Genomic DNA, 23,777 nt, shown 5'->3' on the forward strand with positions numbered 1-23,777 from the left:
TCTTTCATATAGAAATTATGCCTTCAAATAGATAATAGGCCGCTGCTATGAGGAAAGGAACAATTTGTTCTCTTATGTCCACTGGGGGTAGGGCGAGAAGTCGTAAGCTAAGATAACAGCAAGGCAGATCTAGGTTACAGTGAAAAAAATTCTCAGCTATTCCTTTGAAGTAGTCAAGCCCTGTGTTGGACTGACGTGGCAAGATGCAGGACTCTTCTTAGAGGTTTTCAAGAATGGATCAGACAAATATTTGTCAGAATGGCAAAAGTGCAATATAAGGTCTTGCATTTGGGAAGGACACTAGAGTCGATGGTCTCCTAAATCAGTGTTACTACGGTTCTGTAACTGCAAGATATGTAATCATTCCAGCCCTTATTGGCTTAACGATAAAACTAGATCAGCTGCACAGATTAAAGATACGCAACTAGGCCAAGTAAAATTACGTAACATGAGCGAAATTACGTTTAAGTATGGTTTTATGTTTACAAAATGATTTTCACCAGATGGAGTGAAAGTATCTAAATGAGGAACTCTGCAGAGCTTTTAAGCATTAAGAGCTAAGACTCTGTCTCTGCTGAAGCTTTCCGGAGAATTTTCCACCATTGTTCCTGCTGTATTGCTGATACAATTATGCTGTGCTAATCCAGAAAGGATGCCAATGTTTTTGAGATTAAGGCCTCAGAAGCAAGACTGAATTGATCATAGTGAAAGTAGTTTAGATTCAGTCTGACCTTAAGATAGATAGTAAAAAATTTGAGCTGGGACATCCTCATGCAGCGAATGCATGCAGATGGAGAGCAGCTAGTCAAAACCATGTCTTTTGGAAGCAGGCTGTTATATATACAGACAGGTAATTGCGGATGAAAATACTGGCCTTGAGAGGCATTGTAGATAGGCGTTGTTCACCCCAGTATTTGAAAATGTAGCAATTTCCAGCACAGTGTCTGTCATACCGTGTCTGATGTTTAAAAGGAAGATGCAACAAATTTATTTTTTTCCCCTAATTGTGTTTCCTGTTTCCCTAGAACTGCCATCGAGATCACAGTAATTTGTCAAAATCAGTTTTCATCAGTAATATTCTTGAATTATCAAGAACATTGCCTTAAGATTAAAGTCACTGATGATCTAAGTAACTGCAAATTTTGGATTTTTAAGCAGGGAAAGACAATGTATCCCAATGACCTGCTTTTTTGCTACTTAATACTGTGTCCCCACTTTGCCAACTCTTGTTTTAACTTTATGTGCAATGTGTGCAACGGTCATAATACAGAAGGAGAAAGAACGAAGACTGCTCCCACTGCATGCAGCTTGACCAGATTTCTACTGTGCAATCTTTTTGCATACTAGATTTCTAGGTAATGAAATGAGCTTGGTACTGAGTGCTTTGCCCCCTGCCAGAGATCTGCGGCGGAGCAGGTAGCAGCCTGCAGGCTGGCAGGCCCCTGGGCTCAGGCTCTAAATGACCACCTTCAGAGCAAAGTGTCAAGTGTGTGACATCTGGCAGCATCTGCACTCTGTTAGCCTGCTTTTCAAAGGTTGCACGTCTAAATGCATTTGTTCCAGTTGTCCAAGCAGGGCTTGGTGAACAACAGCAGGACATTTGGATGACAGCAGTGTTTAGCTCCTACAGAAAATGATCACTAGAAAAGAAGCAGCAGCAGTGATTATCACTGTTTTTTAGATTATGGCAGCAAAATTGTACATTGGCATTGTTAACATTGGCTGGTTCAAGGTATTGCCTAGGGGTCAGCCCTCCCAGTTCTGGAGTAATTGTCCCAGAACTGGCAGTCTCATCTGGCAGACTGTACCCCACTGTGCTGCCACAGGAGCTGTTTCTGCCTCCCAGCTTGTGTGAATTTGCTCTTTCTGTGCCACTCTACCCTCCTGTTGCAGAACCCCACTATGTCTAGCATCTTAGCAACCCCGAACACTATATTCTGCTGTCTCACTGCGAACAAATTCAAGTTTTTCCCCATACAATAAGCTTTATTAAGACTATGAATGAAGGCTATTGATGAGAGGAATTATTTGCAAGGGATGGCCCAGATCCCACCTCCTATCCTTTACTTGAAAAATGCCAAATCTGTGTTAGCACAGATCCTTCACGGAGTGTTGAATGTCTTCTATCATTCGAGGTATACTTGAGAAGTATTATTTTCAATTTTTTGAGCCTGTCACACAGATAATTCTTCTATCTGCAGATCATTGCACAGTTTCTGTCTTCTAGCCTTTTTCCCATGTAGGCCACTTGATATCTCAAACCTGTTGTTTTAATTGGTACTACAGCAGTTTTTCAATGGGCGACTGTTGGCAAGGTACACAGTATTCTGGAAGGAAAGAGGAGATTGAAGTGGTGTTGCAGTAGTACCTTATTTACCTTTCAAAACCTTGTTAAGAAAGAAGGTAGAAATGCCCATCTAGGCATATGCCCATCAAACCTCTTCCTATGGAAAGAAATCACTTTTAGAAGCAATGATGTGCTACTCTTTTTTTTTTTTTTTTTTTTTTTTTACCCCAGAGGAAGGAGAAGGCATAGGAATTGGGTACTTGCTTTGTACAGTTTTGGTCCCTGTCTTCCCTGCTAGACTGCTGGCATGTACAGAAATGTCCTGGAATACCGTGCCAGGATGAGGTGGGCTTTTTCCTAAGAGAAATTCTTGCTGCGCGATTTTGGTGCCCTTGAAAAAAGATTTTGCCCTTAATGTCCATCCCTTTTGGAAGCAGAAGGATGCTTCTCTTATCCCCTTTCTGTTTTACCATTAGTGAAAACACATCTATACTAAACATTAGCCATTTCAGAACTTATCTCTGTGCATAAGGAGAGTTGTGGAATATCTCTGTTCCCCTTTGTAGGGAGCTGCATGAGTCAGCTGGTGTTGAGAACACACCTATGTTTTCCTCATCTCCATCCCACACCCTTTTCTGCTCTAGTAAATTCATGGCAGGTGGATTCAAATGTGAGCTCTATCTTTGGTGCCTGTTCCTGAGCCACTGATACAGAGGAAGAGGGTTTAAGCACTTGGATAATCTCTCCAAAAGTGAGCCCTTTGCTTGCAGAGACACAATGCCTGGTGTGTGGGTTGTTTAGAGCTGATTCAGCCATCCCATCTCCCTTTCCTTAGCATCGTCTAGTTCATGTATGGTCTTCCTGTACGCAGCCAGGCTTTGGCTAGCCTCCTGTTCCTGTACCAGAAAGGGTTTGATTGAACAAGAGAAATCTTTGCACTGGAAAAAGCGGACCTGGAACAGGTCTGATGTGTTTCTTTAGCATAGTGACGTCAAGGTGAAGAGTACAGTCATGACCCTAAAGAATGGTAGTTAATAGTTGGGGTTTTAATTGTGTGTTCATATCTGTGCACATATTAGAGACTGTATTTGAAGACAGGAAGTGGCTGCAAAGAAGGGAGAGGAGAATGATGCGTATTTTGGGGTAACTGTCTGAATAGGCGTGTGCAAGTCAACAATGGGCCACATGTCTAGGGATGCTGTCAGTATAAATCGAATGTGTGCTTCCTGCAGTATGTGGAGAGACACAATGCCCCTGGGTGCACTAGGTGTGATAGTGTGATGAAGCAGTGAGCTGGGGCAGGGAATATGTGCAGCCTCCTCAGTTTGCCTCTTGTAAATTTTCAGTTTGTTCTGCATCTTCTCCAGCTTTTCCTGCATTCACTAGTTGATTTTGTGGCCGTCTTTTGTGGAAGACCAGCTTCTTTAGAGGTTTCTTGTTCTTGTGCAGAATTTTCAGTCTCCACATGGTGTTTCTGTTTGGAGTCTAGCTCTATTTCCAGTTCCTTAATCTGAAAAGGAGCAGAAGAAGAAATGATTATGGAAGGAATTTGAAGTGTTGATGTGCGATTATGAGGATCAGAAAAAGAAATAGTAAGATGGTATTCACCCCAGGAATTTGAAGCTACTCGTGCTCTAGAGTTTTGTAGCAGTTGAAAAATAAACAGCAAGTCATGCTGCTGTTGACAGTATACCTTGCAAATTCTCCTTTGTGTGTGCTGATACCAATGGCTTGTTACTGCTGTACTCAAGCACCATAAAGATTCTGATCGATGAGTTATGTGCAGGGTACAAAGTGCTGAAGTTCTGTTGTGCTCCAGTGGGCTGAGAGTGTCTTACATGCATCTTTTCTGCCTAGTCTGGATTTCCTTAAATTAGTGCATTCCCTCTGGGACATGTTGGCTGTTAAATGAAAATGTTTCTTTTCAGGTATTTGTGCTGAATGTGGAAGTTCAGGTGCAAGAAGGAATTTCATAGGTGCTCTGTTGAAATGATCTTTCTAATATATTTGTACATGTTTTTCTTACCCTGGAGTTTCATGATGGTGCTTTTTTTCTCCTTTCAGGGCTAACTGCTCAGCCTATTCCATCTTGACTTACAGGTCTTTTATTGCAATTTAATAGTGCTTCTTAATCTTTTCCAGGTGCACGTAATGATCCTGCTCCTGACAGGTCTTTTGCAACATAGGAAGCCCGTGAAGAAGGTATGAAACAGATTGACAGCACAGCTATTTATACAGATCCTTGAAAGCTAGGATATGTAGATCCAATATCTGCATGTTACCTTCTGAGAAATTTTGCCATATCTTTAATTTTTCTGTATATCACAGGCTGCCTTTCTAAAGACTGGATCCACAGTTCACTGAAATCGTAATGCTAGCTGACTTTGAAAACTGTAGATGGGACCATAAACCAGGTGGTGGTACGCTCGCTTGTTGACACTGGACTAGTCAAGGGTATTATCTCCACCTATTATTATGTCAAAAGCTTTAGTTCTGATGACACTTCAGGATTTTATTTCTACCCTTCAGTGGAAAGAGGGTGGCTGCATCTGTGCTGTAGACGGAAGGTGAAGATATTGTTTGAACATGCAGTAGCTGAAAGCACAAAGGTGGCAGAAGGCTCGGCCTCACTCTGGGTGGAAACGCTGTGGAATAAATCCACAGCTAGCTATGATATTTCTGAAGTGCCAGTTGTCTGCACAGTGCCAAAGGAGCAATCTGCTCAGTGCTGGCAACTCTTCTCCCCTCTGTGCCAATTACGAATGCCATTGACTAGCTAGAGAGGGAAGCCAGCCTACTCTTTGTTGGAGGCCTGATAGGTGTGATGAGTGGAGTTGTGTAATAAGTGAAAGAAAGGACAAATCGAGAGGAAATGGAGGAATTCCTCAGGGTGCCATCTGTGATGTAGATTACCAGGGAGGAAGTGGATTTCTTCTTTTGTGGATTAATTTTGCCAGGCTGCAATCAGTGAGCTAATGTGCATTCTACTTTTCAGGATCAAAAAATGCAATGCAAGAGCTAACATGTTATTATTAACACTGTGCTTTCAAATCAGCACTGGAGGGAAATAATGGAATATATACCTTAAGGTTTCCAGCTACCAAGGTAAAGGGCAGAAAGGTGAGGAGGTGACTTACATCAGCCACAGCTTTCTTTGCTCTCTCATCAGCTGCTCAGTACTCACTGATGATTTTCTCATGCTCATTAGTAGTGTGTTGAAGGTCAGGCTCCAGCTTTCATTTAATAGTAAGCAGACTGATTCTAGAGGGCAGAAAGAAGTCTCAGAGACCCAGAATGTTTGATCTGTTCAGTTCTTCCATTTGGCTCTCAAAGAGACGATTTGTGCATCACAGTTTTCTGTAGTTTGTTTTTCTCTTTAAAATTGTGCACTGTTAACCCAAGTGGGATTCGTCCCCACTGCATCTGCATTACAGAACATTAGGACCTGTGTATTTACTTGCACACTAAATGAGAGCTAAAATGACGGTACACCTCTGAGGCAGAAAGAGACCTTGTTGTTTGTGAAGGCCTTGAGTCTGTTTTTCTGAATTTCTGTGTGTATGGATTTGAGTTTATATACCAATATTATTTATTTCAAAGTTGTGCTGCAGTAGCAGCAGCTGGCTTTAGACCCAGCTGAAACTGTATTTGGTTGCATTCTCAACAAACATAGTCTGTGCTCCACAGTTTACAATATGTATGTGTCTTTTTATCTCATGGAAAATATGAGCCCCACAGTTCATTTAGTGCTTATCGTTTACTGATATGAATTATTGGAGAACTGTTGTTCTTGCTACTGTAAAAATAATAAATTAAAAAAAAACACTCTAAGGAAGGAGAACTACAAAGGCTTTAATAGAAAAACTGCATTCTAGCAACACAAGCTGCTCTTCAGCAAAACATCATCATGCAAATGTGCCATTGTGTTCCAGAATGCTGCACAAGTTCTGTGCTATGTAGGTTTTGTATAACAAATAAGTTTAAAACGCCAAATTTGGTATGGAGATAGCAGTTCACCTGCTAAAAACGTATCCTTTTATTATCAGTCAATTGGAAGTGAATGTATTGGTTGCATTTTTTAACCTATTTGAATAAAAGCACCATTTACAACTCAGGTTTTGTAACGGATGTCCCGTAATTGCAGCTGAGAAATGCTTCTTGTATTATCAGTCCTTTTGAGAAGTTATACTTTTCTCCTTGGAAATGTTAGCATGTGTGGTCTTTATGGAAAGGAACTGCAGACTCTAATGGTGAATGTTAAAGTAGCTTCGTAAATCTATGCACAAAATGAAATGGCAGGTATATTATTTCATACTGCAATGTGTAACACAAGGATGCTTAAAATTTCACTAAAATGGATCTCACTGTGGGCTACAGTCTACGGAAGAAATCTGAGCACCATGGAAACAACTAGAAAAACTATAGTTTCGATGGACTTATAGTTTCAATCCCTTTTAAGGTGTGTTTTTCTAAAGTGCTCAGTGCTCTGCCATCAAATTTGCTAAACGTCTTTTCATAGGCCTTTCTAGGAGCAAAGCTGGGCCAAGATGGGGCTTTTTGAAAAACCTGCTATCAGTGTAATATTTCTAAAGACTGAGGTCTTCACAGTCCGTAGAGTTATCAGACCTGTCTTATAGACCACTGTTACCTGTTATTGGTCTAATCCTGCACTTCCTACCCAGAGTTAAGATTTAATGTTAAACCACTTGCATATAAACTCTCTGACAAGATAGCTGTTGCATAAATAGTTCTACTTTCTCTGTACATGGACATTGAGTTCATTACGCCTTCTCCATGACCTCTGCCTGCTCCACAAGTTTGCGAGAGTGCTCGCTGCCCTCCAGGTCGATCTGTACTTCTTCCAGCTCTGTCTGTAGCCAGCTGAGGCAGCATGTACTGCTCCTGCAGCTCCTCCTCATGCTGGCAAGCATCCTCATCCGTTTAGATCTGAAAATGAAAGATTAATATAAATAATGAAGGGAGAGGAAGCTGAAAGATGTAGGAGGTCTCTCTGCAAAGCTTTCTTTAAGGTGCTGCCAGATTTTAAAATAATTTAAACACCCCACCCCCCAAAAAAAACCCACATTGCTGAATCCCAGTATCACGTATGTCTATCTTAGGTCTTTGCAGCCACACTGACTTCAAGAGAATTACTTCTGACTGAGACTAAAGTAACTGAGGACAAGTTAGGTTTGAGTGTGGGTATATATATACACACATGTGTATAGAGAGAAAGAATCTTTGTTGTTACTGTTTAAGTTACAAAATTGGATTTTTGGCAGCAGTTGTATCGCTTTATTCCAACAAAGAGACTAGTCTTTTGCTAATTTACTTACTTAGTTTTATTTTTGAAACAAAGAGCCAAAGGAAGCTCCTTAGTTTTACATCTCTGTTAGTTTCTAGTCCATTTCTTGGCTATCCTGTTGGAACACCAATTACAACTAATCTTAAAAGCAGAAGTTTTTTGGTTTGTTGGAGCTACTGCAGGTTGAAATTGCTATGAGTGGTAGAACCAGGGCTTTTGAATATAAATTCTCAATTTGTTCAAGAAGTCTGTCTAAACAAGAGTACATAATCTACTGCTTTGTTACTTAAGCTATAAAACAGAACTGGTATGCTTTTCCATCCACGGACCTGCATCTACCCTCTCCAGCTTATTCTGGCACACTGTTGCAGTTTATTCAGTGTCCTGACAAGTTCACTGTTGTTCCTGTTGGCATGATCCAGTCGCATTTCCATTCTGGTCAGGTGAGCGTCCATCGTCTTGAGCCTGAGAGCTTCAGCACTCTGCTTCAGTCCCCAGACTAGCCTGCAGAGACTCCGTTGCATGCTGGCAATTATTTCTGTGGAGTCCAGTGAAGCATATGGTACAGCATTCTGTTATGTTGAGTCTGATCCAGCCTTTGTATCAAATTATTGCCCACCAAGTGATAAAAATACAGCAACTTTTCAAACCTGTTTAAAGCCGAGATACCAGTATTTTGCACCAAGCCATTCATGAATACCTTCTTTTAAAACATAGGGTAGGGAGAGGCTTTCAAGAGGCCATCTTAAAAATCTACTACTGCCTAAAATCTAGATCATCCCTGGTTAAACCAGTCCCACTATACAACGTGTGACCCGACTGCATTTAACTTCCAATAATGGAGATTCTACAACCTGCAGACAATCTGGTCTAAAGAGTAATTCCCATTAATGATTATAAAACTTTCTTTGTGTCTAACTTAAAACTTCTATGCTGCAGCCTTTGACTGAGACTTAATGTCATATCGCTATATCTGGTTGTTTCAAATTCTTCCTTCTCATGTTCTCCTCTCAATGTCAGCTTTAAAGTGAGCCAGCTTGAGCTGAATGGAAACCAGTTTTCTTTCTTCAGCCTGCAAGGAAGGGTGCAACAGATGGACAAATAAATGCCCTTTGTGGAGTTAAACATAGCAAATGTTTAACTGAGAGCCTATGGGTCAGGATTAAAGCAAAATCGGGAGCAGGGGACATTACAGTGGGGGTCTGCTACAGGCCACCCGACCAAGAAGAACAAGTGGATGAAGCCCTCTATAGACAGAAAGGAGCAGCATCACGTTCACAGATCCTGGTTCTCATGGGTGACTTCAACCACCCCAACATCTGTTGGAAGGGTAATACAGCCAGGCATAGGCAATCCAGGAGGTTCTTGGACTGCATTGACAATGACTTCCTTCTCCAAGTGGTTGAGGAGCTAATGAGGAGAGGAGCTATGCTGGATCTTGTGCTTACCAACAAGGAGGGGCAGGTAGACAGTGTCAAACTCAAGGGTAGCTTGGGCTCTAGTAACCACGAAATGGTTGAGTTTGAGATCCTCGAGGCAGCAAGGAAGGTGCACAGCAGGCTGACCACCCTGGACTTTGGGAGAGCTGACTTTGGCCTCTTGAAGAATCTGCTTGGTATGGTGCCATGGGATGAAGCGCTGGAGAGCAGACGTGTCCAAGAAAGTTGGTTAATATTCAAGGACCACCTCCTCCAAGCTCAGGAGCAATGCATCCCTACAAAGAGGAAGGCAGGCAGAAAAGCCAGGAGGCCTGCATGGATGAACAAGGAGATTCTGGACATGACCAAAAGGAAAAAGGAGGCCTATAGGGAGTGGAAACAGGGGCAGGTAACCTGGGAGGTATACAGAGGAATCGTTCGAGCAACCAGGGATCGGGTTAGACAAGCTAAAGCCCAGATGGAACTAAATCTGGCCAGGGACATTAAGACAAACAAAAATCCTTCTTTAAGTATGTCAGTGAGAAAAAAAAGACTAAGGAGAATGTGGACCTTCTCCAGGAGGAAACTCAAGAACTGTTTACCCGGGACAGAGACAGAGCTGAGGTACTCAATGACTTTTTTGCTTCAGTCTTCACTGGCAGCGACTGCAGCCACACTGCCCATGATGCAGAATGCAAAGGCAAGGATTGGGAAAATGGAGAACCGCCTACTGTAGGTGAAGATCAAGTGCAAGACCACCTGAGGAATCTGAAGGTGCACAAGTCCATGCGACCTGATGAGATACATCCATGGGTTCTGAGGGAACTGGCAGATCAAGTCGCTAAGCACTAGCCATCGTATTTGAGAAGCCGTGGCGGTCTGGCGAGGTTCCTGTCAACTGGAAAAGGGGAAACATAACCCCTATTTTCAAAAAGGGAAACAAGGAAGACCCAGGGAACTACAGGCCAGTCAGTCTCACCTCTGTGCTTGGCAAGATCATGGAGTAGATCCTCCTGGAGACTCTGCTGAGGCACATAGAAAACAAGGAGGTGATTGGTGACAGCCAGCATGGCTTCACCAAGGGCAAGTCATGCCTAACAGATTTGGTGGCCTTCTACGAAGGGGTTACAGCGGCAGTGGACAAGGGAAGACCAACTGATGTCATCTACTTGGACTTGTGCAAAGCATTCGACACCATCCCACACGATATCCTGGTCTCTAAATTGAAGAGACGTGGATTCAACAAATGGACTGCTCAGTGGACAAAGAACTGGCTGGACGGTCGCACTCAAAGAGTTGCGGTCAACGGCTCGATGTCCAAGTGGAGAGCAGTGACGAGTGGTGTTCCTCAGGGATCGGTACTGGGAGCTGTACTGTTCAACATCTTTGTCAGTGACATGGACAGTGGGGTCGCGTGCACCCTCAGCAAGTTTGCCAATGATACCAAGCTGTTTGGTGAGGTAGACACACTGGAGGGGAGGGATGCCATCCAGAGGGACCTGGACAGGCTGCAGAGGTGGGCCCAAGCCAACCTCATGCAGTTCAACAAGGCCAAGTGCAAGGTCCTACATCCGGGTTGGGGCAATCCCAAGCACAAGTTTAGGGCAACTAAGATGATTAAGGGCTTGGAGCATCTGCCTTATGAGGAAAGGCTGAGAGAGCTGGGACTCTTTAGCCTGGAGAAGAGAAGGCTGAGGGGAGACCTTATTATGGCGTACAAGTATCTAAAGGGTGGGTTGAAGGAGGATGGAGCCAGGCTCTTTTCAATGGTTCCAAGTGACAGGACGAGGGGTAATGGGCACAAGTTAGAACACAGGAAGTTCCGTTCAAATACACGGAAAAACTTCTTTACGGTGAGGGTGACAGAGCACTGGAACAGGCTACCCAGGGAGGTTGTGGAGTCCTCTTCTCTGGAGATTTTCAAGACCCGCCTGGATGTAGTCCTGAGTAATGTGCTCTGGGCAATCCTGCTTTAGCAGGGGAGTGGGGCTGGATGATCTCTAGAGGTCCCTTCCAACTCTGATAATTCTGTGTGTGATTCTGTGTGAAATACAGGCTCGGCGGGGAATGGCTGGAGAGCAGCCCTGAGGAGAAGGACCTGGGTGTGCTGATTGATGAGAAGCTCAACATGAGCCAGCAATGTGTGATTGCAGCCCAGAAGGCCAACCGTATCCTGGGCTGCATCAGAAGTGCGGCCAGCAGGTCAAAGGAGGTGATTCTGCCTCTCTACTCCACTCTCATGAGACCTCACCTGGAGTACTGCATCCAGCTCTGGAGTCCCCAACATAAGAAGGACATGGACCTGCTGGAGTGTGTCCAGAGGAGAGCCACGAGGATGATCCGAGGGCTGGGGCACCTCTCCTATGAGGAGAGGCTGAAAAAGTTGAGGCTGTTCAGCCTGGAGAAGAGAAGGCTCCAGGGAGATCTTATTGCGGCCTTCCAGTCCCTAAAGGGGGCCTCCAGGAGAGCTGGGGAAGGACTTTTTACTGGGGCATGTAGCGATAGGACGAGGGGGAATGGCTTTAAACTGGAAGAGGGCAGGTTCAGATTGAACATTAGGAAGAAGTTTTTCACTCTGAGGGTGGTGAGGCACTGGAACAGGTTGCCCAGAGAGATTGTTGAGGCCCCATCCCTGGAGGTGTTCACAGCCAGGCTGGATGTGGCTTCGGGCAACCTGGGCTGGTGGGAGGTGTCCCTGCCTATGGCTGGGGGGTTGGAACTCGATGATCTTCAAGGTCCTTTCCAACCTAAACCATTCTATGATTCTATGATGATTCTATGAAAATCCATCTGATTTTGATTTTGTATGTAAGGAGCTACCGGTGGGCAGCAGCCACCCAGCTGGCATCCAGCTCTTGCATTTGTAGCACTGGTACCTCCAGGGAAGACTCTGCTTCCTCCAGTGCCACCTGCAGTTCATCCTTCTCAATCTCCACCCTCTGTCTTTTGCAGCCCATGAATGCTATTCCCTCCCTCCCCTAGCTGATTGATTAGATCCTTAATTTCCTCTAGGGAAGAAAACAGATATTTCATATGATAGGTTTATTTCAGGACTATGAACTTTACCGAGTGCACCAGGCAGATTCTTTGAATGGAAATGGCATGAAATGATTCCTGTCAGTTTATATCAGCTGCCCTTTTCTTTCATTGCTAAATATTATCCTGGATTTCTGAATGAGCCCTGCTCGCTGCATGTGTTCATGGAGGTGGAAGAATGAAGCCTATTAAATCAAGAGAAATTTTTTACAGTTTTTATCCAGCCTTCCACTCTCCCCCTTTCAGATGGTTGCTCTTACAAAATGACAACAGGACGCCACATCATTTCTGTACAGCAGAGTGGGGCTCTCTGCCAGCTGATGTAGGCCAGAGCAAAGGGTTGGGGGAGATAGCCCAGAAAACACTGGGTCTGTGCCAGGGAGTCCATCACTGTTTTCTGTTGGCTGCAAGGGCGGCAGATTGTAGCATCTTCTAAATATTTACAGTGTCATCTTCCAGCCTCCTGTAAAGGATCAATTTTTGCAATTTACAGAAGTGATTTAAGAAAAAAAAAAAAAAAAGAGCTGAGGCAGCTGGTCTCCCTGTACAGCCAGTGGGAGAGAAGTGATGCCAAGAGAGAGACTCTGAGCAGCAGTTTAACTGACTTGCTCTGAACTGATTCCTGGAGATGCCTAATCCTCCCCACTGAGGTTAAAGGGAACACCACCTTCCCAGGGTAAAGCTGGCCGTTGTTAAGAGTCCCCTAAGTGCATTGCTCAGAATTACAGAGAATGCTGGTAGCCAGGACTGGGACTACAGCCTCTGTCTAATTTAAGCCTAATGTTGTAACTAGTCCATTATTCCCTTATGTGGTGCTCTAGTGATGATACCAGGCCCAGCTTGGAGTGATGACCTCCTAGTATAACAGTAAGTACAACCAAGCTGCTATTGTGACCATGTTTTGAGGGTCCAGAAAGGACTTCGATCCTGAATGTTATCTCCAGATTCAGTGTCCTGCAAGCAGTACACTGGTGCTAGTTACAATCTTGGGTGATCCGGTAGGGGTGGCATGTGTGTAAATGCAGACTCTGTCATCCCAAGAGCAGAATCTAACCTGTGACTTTAGGTGGATCAAATGTATCTTTCCAGAGAGTAAAAGCATTGCTAGAAATAAGAAAAGTGGAATTGGTGCTGGAAGACACCACAAGAGATAGTAGGAATCAAAGGGCTTATGATTTGCAGTTTTTTAACGTCAAACCAGTACTTACCCTTGTTCTCCTTCTTAATAGATTCCAGGTGCACCAAGGACTTTTCATAGGCAGTCTTAAGCTCAAAATTTTCAGTTGGTTACATTCCTTCTGGGAGCTATCCGCTTCCACCTGCAGTTCTTTGCATGTTTTGGTGCCATTCTGCCAGCATCTTACCAATGGCTCTCTGCTTCTTCTCCAGCACAGCACAAGCAGCGTTGGCCTGGAAAGATAAAGCCAACCATTCACTGGACACAAGTTTTCTTTACACTTCACTTCTCTACACGTTCTGCCAGCTAGTCACAGTTAAATTGGCAGCCACTCTAATGACTGGCAGAGTTTCTCTTGGTCACTCTGAATGGATGATTAAAATGTTTACGAGGCTTTCTTTCCTCACCATTAGGAACTTAACAAGATCACCCAGGTCCCATCAGTGTGATAGTCTTCCTTGCTCCTGCAGTTATAATGATGCTGCTGTGGAGCAAATGTTTTCCACTTCAGATATTCCTTGTGCAGATGTGCTGTTAGTAATTGCCTAGGTTGATTAGTATGACTGTTTCTATTTCAAAGACAATTCGGTTACAAACAAGATGTTATTCAAGACTATTTTAGACTGTGTTTAACTGCTTGTCATGAAGGGAAAGAATAAAGGTACATTTTTCTTTCCTAGGAGCTTTTAATCACAGATATTCTACATATCCTTATGATCCACACATGCGTTCGGGTACCATGGTGACAAGCACACCACAGGAACCATAGAATAAAGAACTGCTTCATTAAAGAAAGTAATGGTGAAACAGATTTTCAGCCCAGTAATGTAATGATATATGTGGGATTTTCAGCTCTTGAGACCCTGTTCTAAAGCCGACTGCAGTCATTGGCAGATACCCAAGGACTTCAGTGGATTTGGAGCAGCCTTTGTGCCTATTTTAAGTAACATTTTTATTCAAATATCCCACAGTTGCACTACTATTCATGCTCTTACACTAACACTAGCAAGAATAGAAGTACTAATTTAATGAAGAAGCATTTGTTGCTAGTGTTTAAACTACATGTTGTTTAGATCTGCTTTGAATATGGTGGTTAATAGCCAGTGGCCAACCCACTGGTACTGCAACACTGTAAAGTTCAAAGCAGGATATCATTATCCTTAAAAAGAAGATGAATACCTTGGCTTGCAGTAAAGGAGGGCTTTTGCTTTAGCTGTACTCCTGTTTCTGGAAGTCAGCTAATGAGCTTACCAGAAGCATGCTGTGTGCTCCTAGGAATTAGCTGCAGCTCTCATCTCTCTTGATGTGATAAATCTTAGCCTTGCTTCTCATGGTCGTACAGATTACTTGACATTTAATAGAGAGATCTTAAAGTATTAAGAAATAAGGGACCAGTCCAAAACCGACCTGAGTTAACAGAAAGACTCCCAGGACATCCAGTACCAGGTCTTAGATCTTGCTGGTCAGGCTTGTGCTAGATGCACTCTTGAATTGCTGGATTTGCCTTCTCAGGGTCAACAGTGAGGTCCTCCACTACTTTCTGAAGCCTCTGCCTAGTTTTCCCCTTGTTGGCAACCCAGGCTTGGACTGATTCAGCTGTCTCCTCTGGTTCTTGGAGTCACAGCCAACTTTGTCTTGAGGGAAAGAGGGCAGAAATATCCTGGTGAGTAAGTAGTTCATGGAGTGAGGAGTGGTAGGAGTCGGGAGCCCTCATCTTGAGCACCATCACTGTTTTCACCAGTGAAGAGGTGAAATCCTGGCAGCATTCTCAGAAAAGGAACTGTAAAACCAGTACTAGGATGTAGCTGGTTCTTCCCCTCCACTGGTGGGATATGGTATATTGGGCAACAGCTCAGCTCTGTATTGCTGGATTGTAACCTGGTGATAGACACTTCCACCTTCCATTTAGGTATCTCAAGGACTGGGATAGTGTCTGAGAGCAAAGTAGCCTCCCTCCCTTGTGAATATCCCTGGGACTCAGTACAAAGTTGTGCAGAGATGGAGTAGCTTATTCCATTTGTCTCAGCTTGTTCAGGCACACAGTGAAACCCTCCACATGCCTTAACTTTTGTTGCTATTATGTGAAAGCATCTTTATGTTAGCTCTGTTAGACAGACTGCTACAAATATTGCCTCAACTTCTAGCCTATAATACCAGATCTCAAGAACCAGATTCTAAGGGGTTTAATCTAATTTGATGCTTGCTTTATTCTTAGGAAACGCTAGTGGCTTTTGTCAGTCTGCTGGAAGAGTAAAGTCCTTGTGGGAATAAAGAAAGACTATCCAAATTCAAGCCTTTATCAGAAAGGATCAGTGTTGGTTTTCTATTGTCAGTGTACAAGTGTTAGGTCTCAATAGTCCCTGTTTATTATTGCACTTATTATTTTCTTTCTCTTGGCTGGAGCTCTTTCTTTCTCTCTGTCTTACCAAATTGAGTACCAGATCGTATCTATAAGCTGTGACTCAGCAGTCAAACTAAATAATGAGACAGCCGTAAATCCCATCCCAGACTCCCCGAAAGCTGAGTGCTCACTTGGTTTCTTCCAGCTCTTCGGTTCTTTCAGTGGCACCAGTCTTGTATTTAGCCCTCCAGATTGTGACTTCAGCATTGAGTTTAGAGACCAGGCACTGCAATTCAGCTTTGCTCTCCTCCTCTTCCTCCAACTACTCTTTCATTGAGGCCAAATCGTGCTTGGTGTTGGCCAGGCTCACTACAGCAGCAGTGCAGGACTAGAGATAGCACAGCCATTGCTATGCATCCGTCCTGTTGGAAGTATGAATGCACTGACCTCACTCCCCAGAGCTGGAGTGCGCCACTTGAACAACTCAGTTCTGGACCAGCTAGAAACATCTCAGGCTTCAAAATATCTTCCTGGTCAGGAGCCAACTTTCTGTTCTCTGTACCTGTTTTTTGCTCTACTGCAGTGAATTGAACTGAGCTGATACAACTGAAAACAGAACTTGGCTTGTCATCATCACTGTTTTCTCTCAAACAGTGTTTCAAAAGAATTATGACAGTAAACCCATTTGGTGATTGTTCTGAACACAGAGACAATTCTTGCCAGACTTTTGATATACAGGTGCAGAATTACTCTTTGGAGATAAGCAGAAATTTCCAGGACAGATGTGTCAGACAGAGACCTGAAATAGTAGTATATTTTGAGCCAGACTTGTGTGATCTGTGCAAATAGATGGCTGTACAATCACTGAATGGACAGTGGACTGAGAATAAAGACGTGTATGTTCTGCTCTTTGCTGCTGGCTCATGGGAGATTCTGTATCTTATTTTCATATCTATACAAGGCTTATGCCCCCCTCCTCCCCCCAGCTTCCAAGATCAGCTGGTAATAAGCCCAGAGATTAATTTGGACGAGGAAGTTTTCCTTTGTGAGAGCTAACACAGAAGATTTGTTACTCTGAAGTGGACAGCATGCAAAAGAGCAGGTGCTGCATGTTCCATGACAGCAACAACAACCTCTGTAGGCAGTCGGTGGTCCCCAGTACTTATGACTCTTCATCCAGCTGCCTCTTGAAGTCATCTGCTTGCGAGGAGAGAGAAATCTTCATGTGGACAATCTGGTTAAGCCTGCTCTGAGCTTCCTTGTGCTCCTGACTCAGCTGGCTGGTTTTGGCTGTGAGAAAAGTGCATAAAGAAGCAGGAGAGGAACTAATTCAATCTGACTGTAGAGAAAGAGAAGCGAAGGCTAGAAGGATGAGGCAGGTTTGCTAGAGAAGACAGGGCAGGGCTGCCAGAGTTAGATGAAATGGAGGGGAAGAGGAGAATCAGAGGGAGGTAATATTGCACAAAGCTGTCAAGGAATTTACCTTGGAGCCTGATGGCGTTAATTTCAGCTTGGCTCTTCTCCACCTCAGCCAGCTGGGCATTGGCTTCAGACAGGTTATCTTCCAGCTTGTGAACTTGAGCATCTGAGTTCAGCTGTAAGAGAGAAGTCAGTCATATGATGCTGAGTAAGGCTTGAAGGGCCAAAATATCCTCCCTCTCTTGCAAACTCCAGTTTATTCCAGTTGGTTGTAATTACAATGGGATGACTGCAATAACCAGGGGGAGTGGAGAGTGCGCTGATCTTTAGTGAGGGGAGTGCCCGCTCCATCAGCCGGGGTGAGCACTGTTCAGCACCACCTGCAAACAGCTGCTTCCTGGTATCAGTTAGCTCCCACTACAGGGGGCTGAATTCTGCCTTGCACTGATAGCTGTGCCTGTGGCTGCATTGGTGGTTTGTTGAGGAATTCCCTGCTGGCTTCTCACCTTTGATTTCTGCAGAGATTACATCCCTACACTCTCCTTTCGTGACCTGCTCATCTGTCTCCAGCTTCGCTTTCTCTCTGGGGATTCTCCACGAGCTCTACCATCTCAGCTGTGGCAACTCTGTGCTGCGGACGCAGGGTAGAGCCCGTGGTCTGAATCTGCAGGGCTGTCTCCTCCCGCTCAAGGATCAGCTTCGGCAGCCCAGCTTCCCACTTGCAATTCTGTTAGAGCTGAGAAGGGGCCAAGTATATGTTGTCAGCTGGGATCTGGCAGCCCTGGAGTCTCTGTAAGGCCCTCAGGGATGCTTTATAAGAAAGGCTTCTGGAAGTCTTTTATTTAGCTTTAATAGTCTCTTTATTTGGGACAAATCCCATCTTTGGTATTAATCCATTAGTGGCTGGTATCTTCCAGAAAGATTAACCATCTCTAGGCCTCCTTGCTAAAGCTCAGAGTAATTCTTCGGACAGCAGGCCTTGTATTTTCCTTGCAAAACAATAAAAAATACACATAACAGCCCTGCCTCCTCTTTTTACTGCATGCTTCTGAATCAGCAACTTCCTAGTGAATCTCTGATCACCTTCCACTCCAACTCTATAGAAATAACAAAGCTCAGTGAATTTCATGGAGCCTTCCAAGGTCTGCAATGTGAGGGAAAGGTTGGGTAAGGTCTGCAGGATCTGGCCTGCTTACGAGCTCAGAGAAGCTGCTGAAGAAGCTTCTTCTTTGCAGAGTCCCAGTGATGTTTCTCATTATCTGAGGAGAGACAAGATGCTCAGATGCTCGGAAGGTGTCTGACCTGAGCCGTTGTTGCAACACCAGCTTCTTCTAGGCAATCTTCCTTGTTCCTCCACCTAGTGGGAACGAGGGGAAGAAGTTCTTATTCCGTGCCAAAGAGCCTATGTTGCTTTTTGTGTTACTGGACAAGTTCCTATACCTCTGTTTTCCCACCTGTGCAAGGTGTCTAACAACACTGACCTATCTCCTGATGTTGAGAATTAATTAGCTAGCATTTCTAAAGTGAATTGAAATGGAAATGTTACTTATTATTGATGCTATCCATTTGTATTAGTCATTAGAATGTGTTCAGAGCATTCTATTAAAATATAACCTTTTGGGGACTGAATTATCTTCAGGCTTTTCCATTGTTAATGAATCTGATTATATATTTAACAACCACATCCTGGCAATTCACGTAAGATTTATTAGAGTAGATCCATCCATCACTACAGAACTGTACAAAGTGGATGGGGTGATTTGACAGCTGAAGCACAGGACAGAGAAATGCCCGTTTTCCCTGACCCACTACTCTCTTGCTCCGTGGAAGACTGCGCCATCAGTAACTGGCTTCTTCAAAGGTTTCTATGAAAGGAGTAGTGCGTGCAATTTATAACGGTGAGTTTGCTTATACTAAAACTAGAGTTCAGGATTGTTGTCTATCTTATTACTCTTTCATGAGGATTTTTGTGTTTGGTTTTTTGTTTTTTTTTTTTTTTAATTAGTAGTTTAATGTCTTTAGGTCTTTTGAGAGGGGTAATCACTCCCCTGGGGAGTTTTTTCCTCCTTAGATATTGTTACCTGTGTTCTTACAGCACGCTCAGCTTCCAGGTCTTCTTCCAACTTTTCAATATACAGTCCTGGAGGATGCACACAAGTACAGCAGTGGCTATGAGCAAGAGATCTGGGAGAGATTTGTGGAAATACAAATAAGAGTCTTCATTTCTTCACTTCCTTCTCTGTATGTCTGTCAGCTTTACTGGATTTTTTTTTTTTTCCTGGGAGAGATCTACTGGGTATACTAAGCCAACAAAGCAGGAAAGACCTGGCCAGGTGTCTCAGTAGACGACTGATGTATCTGCAGCATTGTTAGTTTCCTGTATCATGTTGGAATTTGGCCTTCAGCAATATAATCAAGTTGATTTGGTTACCTGAGGGAAATAGGGGCTTGTTCGTAGAAATAGCTGCAATCTGCATTTGTGGGTCATTTTTTTGGTTGAAATGCTGAGTTTTTAGTTAAATATTTGGGCACTGAAATATGTTGGATGAAAGAAATATTTGAATTCAGAATGGTAATACTGTGCATCCTGTGAGCTGTGGCCTCATTTCTGGTTTTATTTACCACCTTTCCTTCCATGGTGAGAGGGAGAATGCCTTGCAGGAGCCTTTGACATTAATGTGGGTGAAAAGGTCTATCAGCTGGCTTTGCTGGCTGCCTGCAAGGAGAAAAGGAGGTCCCTGCAGCACATTACCTTTCTTTGGGCCATGGCAGCATCACAGGACATCTGTGGTGACCATACAGTGTCCCAGACTTCAAAGAAAGCGGAATGTAGAGTGAGTGGATAATATACAAGACAAGCTGGATCTCAGAGCCAGCTGAACTATTGATTCACTGGAAGCTAAAAAGGCAAATGTTTCACAAGCTCATTGAGAAGTAGTCAGAATCTGTTGTAGAAAACAAGTTAAAAAATACTAGATCTCAGCTGGTTCTGTTATTTAAGGGTTTAAAGAATGAAAGGGTCCAGATTCCATTTTAACAGGGTAGGTTTAAAAGGTCTGTATTAGTCTTCTATCCCAATTCAGTGTCATCAAAAAGATAAAGCTGCTCAAGCAGGCTACTGTGGGGTAAGAAAAAGTAGGATGTTACAGCAAATGAGTTAAGCCAAGTAAGTGTTTCTATGCTGTAGTGAACAGGTTGATCTTTGCTGAAAGTGGGTTGAGATCTAGTGTCCTGCCTCCTTAATGGGACTGGCAGGACATTTAAGTCCCTTTTTTTCTTTGTGGAAGCTCCTCCATACTCCATCATTAACTGGTCTGCAAGTAAAGGCACAAGCACCCCAGGATGTTGAGTTGTCTGTTTGCAGCTCTGAAGAACTAACACCAGCACTTAATTTTTCTTCTGTCACTTAAGCGTCCCAGTGGCCTTGCTCTGAAGCACAAGTATCTTGTACTCCCTGTGGAGCACTGTGTTAGAATTTGAATTAGCAAAGCTTGCCAGTATTTATTAATGATTGTACACATTGCCTTAGCTACTTAGCTCTTTAACTAGGTAAATTAGTGGTTTGGATAATATAGAGTTGGAAATTTGTATTCTGGGAAGTTAATTTCTAAGGGGAGGCTTTCAGAGAAGTGCTGGCAGACCCATCACTAAAGTAGTCAATAGTGACACTAAAATAAAGTTCTAATTTGTGATAATATTTTGCATTTCTAAAGCAGTTTTTATCTGGGGATCATAAGGCCTTACATAAACATGAATCATTTAAGCCTCATAACTTCCTGGTGATTATACACTTTTTATATGTGGGTGAGTGGAAGATGAATTACAAATATCAGACAATGAGTCAGAGAAAGACACAGGAAACAAAATCCTGTATTTTGGATTCTGCTTGCCTGAACTACTGAACTGTACTTCTGTTTGTCATTAGGTTGATACTGAAGAGATCGGGGTATGACTGTGGATTTTCCCAGTGACTTTATGATCAAGTGACTTTTCAGGTGTAGCTAATGCTGTCAGAGTTATGATGTAGCACAACTACACCCAGTAGGATCCTGTACTCTGGGAAATTCTGTTACAATTGACACTCATTTACCACCTCTTCCAAGTTTGGCTCATTTCATCTCATTGAGGTTGTCAATGTCAATTATCATTTTGGAGTCACTCTCTGCTTTATGATTACCCTTTTCCACCTTGCCATGGATCTCCTTTTCTTCTTCCCATTTGTCCTCCAGCTAGTTGAAAAGAGTGGAATCAGCATGAAAAAGAACTTTGTAACACATGTATAGGTATGTTTATCAGAAGGGCCCACGATATCAAAAACAGGCCAAAGAGGGCCATCTAAAATATAGACGATAGCAACTGCACTTCACCTTATGCATCTGAGTGGTAGGTTTGCTGTTGTTCTTGGTCAGGTGTTTCACCTTGTTCTCCTCACCTTGCAATTTTCTAGGAGGGGAGAGGTCAAGACTACTGCACAGACTTGAGTGAGAAACTAACTACGCTGTCCTGGCATCAGACTGAAATCCCAAAGAATTGATTCATCTGATGTGTCTCCTGAAAGCAGTATGTGCTTCATTTTCAATAGGCCCGGAGGAATTTGGTCCAGCATTGACTCCTGCAGAAGAACCCTGCTCGCCCTCAGCAATTCACATAGCTCTTTTGGGCAGTGGCACAAATTGGCAACACTTCACTGTGCTGCCATGAGTTAATACCTAGAAAAACACAGCTCCCTTCCTGTTTGTGCAGCACGCTGTATTCTGGCAGGATTTAACCAAGCAGACAATGTTGTTTTTTTTTTCCTTTCCCCAGACTGGGAGAATGAGAATGGGAGAAAGTAAAGAAAAATGGAGCAGTTATTTCTGCCTGATGAACTTCCTCCAAAGCCCTCTTCTCTTTTTGGAATTTAGTGACTGAGTCATTCTGAGCAGAGAGATCTGAAGTCAGAGTTCGAACTCTGTGGTCTAATGCCTGGAGACAGGAAAGGGAACATCACGCAGGTTTTGTGGATCACACAAGCCGTTAGCAGCATCAGGACAAAATGTCACTGGAAGCTTATATTTCTTTAGAAGGAATCTGAGATTCAGTTAATAAATTCTGAGACATATGAGGCATCTGTGAGTTTAACATCCCGTGGATGTTAACACTGACTTCAGAAGAAGCAGCAGACAGCCACATGGCTGCTCCAGTACAGATTTAAAACTTCTCCAATTACATTAAATAAAAACCAGTTCAGGTGCAGGATAGGGAAAAGTATTCTCCAAAGCTAGGTGGAAAGGAGTTACATGGCTGTGGAGGGGGTCATTTTATAAGTAGAGGCCTACCAGTATTGCCATGTAAAAGTGGGTATAATTAATAAAGAATGTAGAGGAGATGTAGATGTCTTTAGGGACATTTCTAGGGATCCCTAGAAATTGCTGTGAAATGACTATTACTATGGGTTAGAAGGGTGAAGTGTAGAATTAAATCCATCCCAGGTTATATGAGATGCCGGAAGACAATATAAGAAATTCTGGGGGAGATCTGAGAGAGTGAATCTGAGCATCCTAAAGGGTGCTCTGACTGGAGGGGCTGTAATGATTGTCAGGGTTCATTTCCCTGAAGAATGAGGCAGAAAAAAACCCTTTTTCTCGTGCTTCATACCTGCTTTTTCTTCTCAGTTTCAGCCAAGGTAGTCTCCAGCCCTTCCAAGTCACATTTCAAATCACTGAGCTAATCCTCCAGATCTGCTTGCTGGCACTCATGTCAGCTCCTTCATACCCAGGATCCGGCTCATTTGGGCCAGGCACTCCTCAGCATGCAACAAGTTCTCTTGTTCCTAATGAAGGTGTGGGAATCTAGCGTTCATCCTATGAAAGGCTGCTACAACTCCTGTCTCTTACGGCAACAAACTTCCATTAGCAAGAAATGCAAGATTTTGCCTCTTCTGCAGAGTTTATTAAGATTCCTTTAGCACACTTGTTATAGTTTACCTGAATCTCCATGACTCAGGCCATAGCTTCTTAAGCATCAAAAAATCTGGTTTTTTATACGCACATGGGTCCTTAAAGAAGAGTTTACATTTTAGAAAGATGCCACCCTGACTTACTGTAGATCATGCTGAGCATCAGTGGTTGACTAGGAAGAGAGCTCGGGACTTGTGATCCCAGCTCCTTTGCTTCAGCCATGAGGCCTCTCAGTCTCCTCTGTTTTCTAAGGACTTAACTTTATTTAAGATACAGTCAGGCTGTCTGTGAATCTCATGCATCATGCCCATATGGTCTTCATTCATTCAGTATTCTGAAAAGGAGCCTCTTATGAGTCATTTGAGAAAGCCGATGACCTGCCTAAATGAATACTAAGCCTTTGACCATTGATAACACTCAGCCTGCAGTTGGATGGGGAGGTCATTATTCTCCTGGCTGAGGATGACTGACTGCTTCTCTGCTCTTTTGCGTGTTTTGTGAGGTCCCGAGTCTTTGACGTGATGCTTCTCAGCTTGAATTCCTTCAGTTACATTTTCTTCTCCTGTTGGGCCGCATTCAGCAAAGGCTTCACCTGGAAGTAGGAAGTTCAAGCAATGACGTTCCCAAAACAAACCTTTTCTATTATAATGATCCCTGAAAGCCCTGAGCTGGTCCTTTTCTTATCAGATACTAGTATTTTTTGCATACCAGTGGGAGTACCTGGTGTTTCCTGAAATGCCTGTTTAGTGCAGAGAGTTTCATATCTATACTGTGAGTAATACAACTCCTAGAAAATGTTGTTCTGGTGCACAGTAGCAGATCTGCATGCCGGCATAGAAATCAGGACTGTATTCC

At 43.4% G+C, this 23,777-nt stretch overlaps 1 protein-coding gene across 1 annotated transcript in view; it reads right to left on the bottom strand.

Moving 5' to 3' along the window:
- Positions 1-2,280: 2,280 nt before the first annotated feature.
- The window catches only part of MYH16 (myosin heavy chain 16), a gene marked incomplete at both ends in the record, with an annotated part of 42,457 nt that continues 20,960 nt past the window's right edge, over positions 2,281-23,777 (bottom strand). The window contains 40 exon segments of the mRNA XM_082490745.1: positions 2,281-2,327; positions 2,917-3,106; positions 3,109-3,177; positions 3,595-3,667; positions 3,669-3,743; positions 3,745-3,797; positions 4,309-4,332; positions 4,334-4,366; positions 4,370-4,381; positions 4,385-4,402; positions 4,406-4,459; positions 5,425-5,460; positions 5,464-5,523; positions 5,527-5,548; positions 7,042-7,076; positions 7,078-7,234; positions 7,956-8,072; positions 8,074-8,130; positions 8,512-8,595; positions 8,597-8,664; positions 11,887-11,953; positions 11,955-12,018; positions 13,255-13,332; positions 13,335-13,380; positions 13,382-13,456; positions 14,728-14,787; positions 15,650-15,671; positions 15,756-15,886; positions 15,890-15,952; positions 16,730-16,854; positions 17,048-17,159; positions 19,065-19,123; positions 21,161-21,212; positions 21,351-21,426; positions 21,631-21,692; positions 21,844-21,948; positions 22,621-22,689; positions 22,693-22,723; positions 22,725-22,795; positions 23,342-23,514. Coding sequence (XP_082346871.1) covers positions 2,281-2,327; positions 2,917-3,106; positions 3,109-3,177; positions 3,595-3,667; positions 3,669-3,743; positions 3,745-3,797; positions 4,309-4,332; positions 4,334-4,366; positions 4,370-4,381; positions 4,385-4,402; positions 4,406-4,459; positions 5,425-5,460; positions 5,464-5,523; positions 5,527-5,548; positions 7,042-7,076; positions 7,078-7,234; positions 7,956-8,072; positions 8,074-8,130; positions 8,512-8,595; positions 8,597-8,664; positions 11,887-11,953; positions 11,955-12,018; positions 13,255-13,332; positions 13,335-13,380; positions 13,382-13,456; positions 14,728-14,787; positions 15,650-15,671; positions 15,756-15,886; positions 15,890-15,952; positions 16,730-16,854; positions 17,048-17,159; positions 19,065-19,123; positions 21,161-21,212; positions 21,351-21,426; positions 21,631-21,692; positions 21,844-21,948; positions 22,621-22,689; positions 22,693-22,723; positions 22,725-22,795; positions 23,342-23,514 — 2,825 coding nt within the window.

Source organism: Vanellus vanellus, assembly GCF_965231255.1.
Source record: "Vanellus vanellus genome assembly, chromosome: 14".
NCBI lineage: Eukaryota > Metazoa > Chordata > Aves > Charadriiformes > Charadriidae > Vanellus > Vanellus vanellus.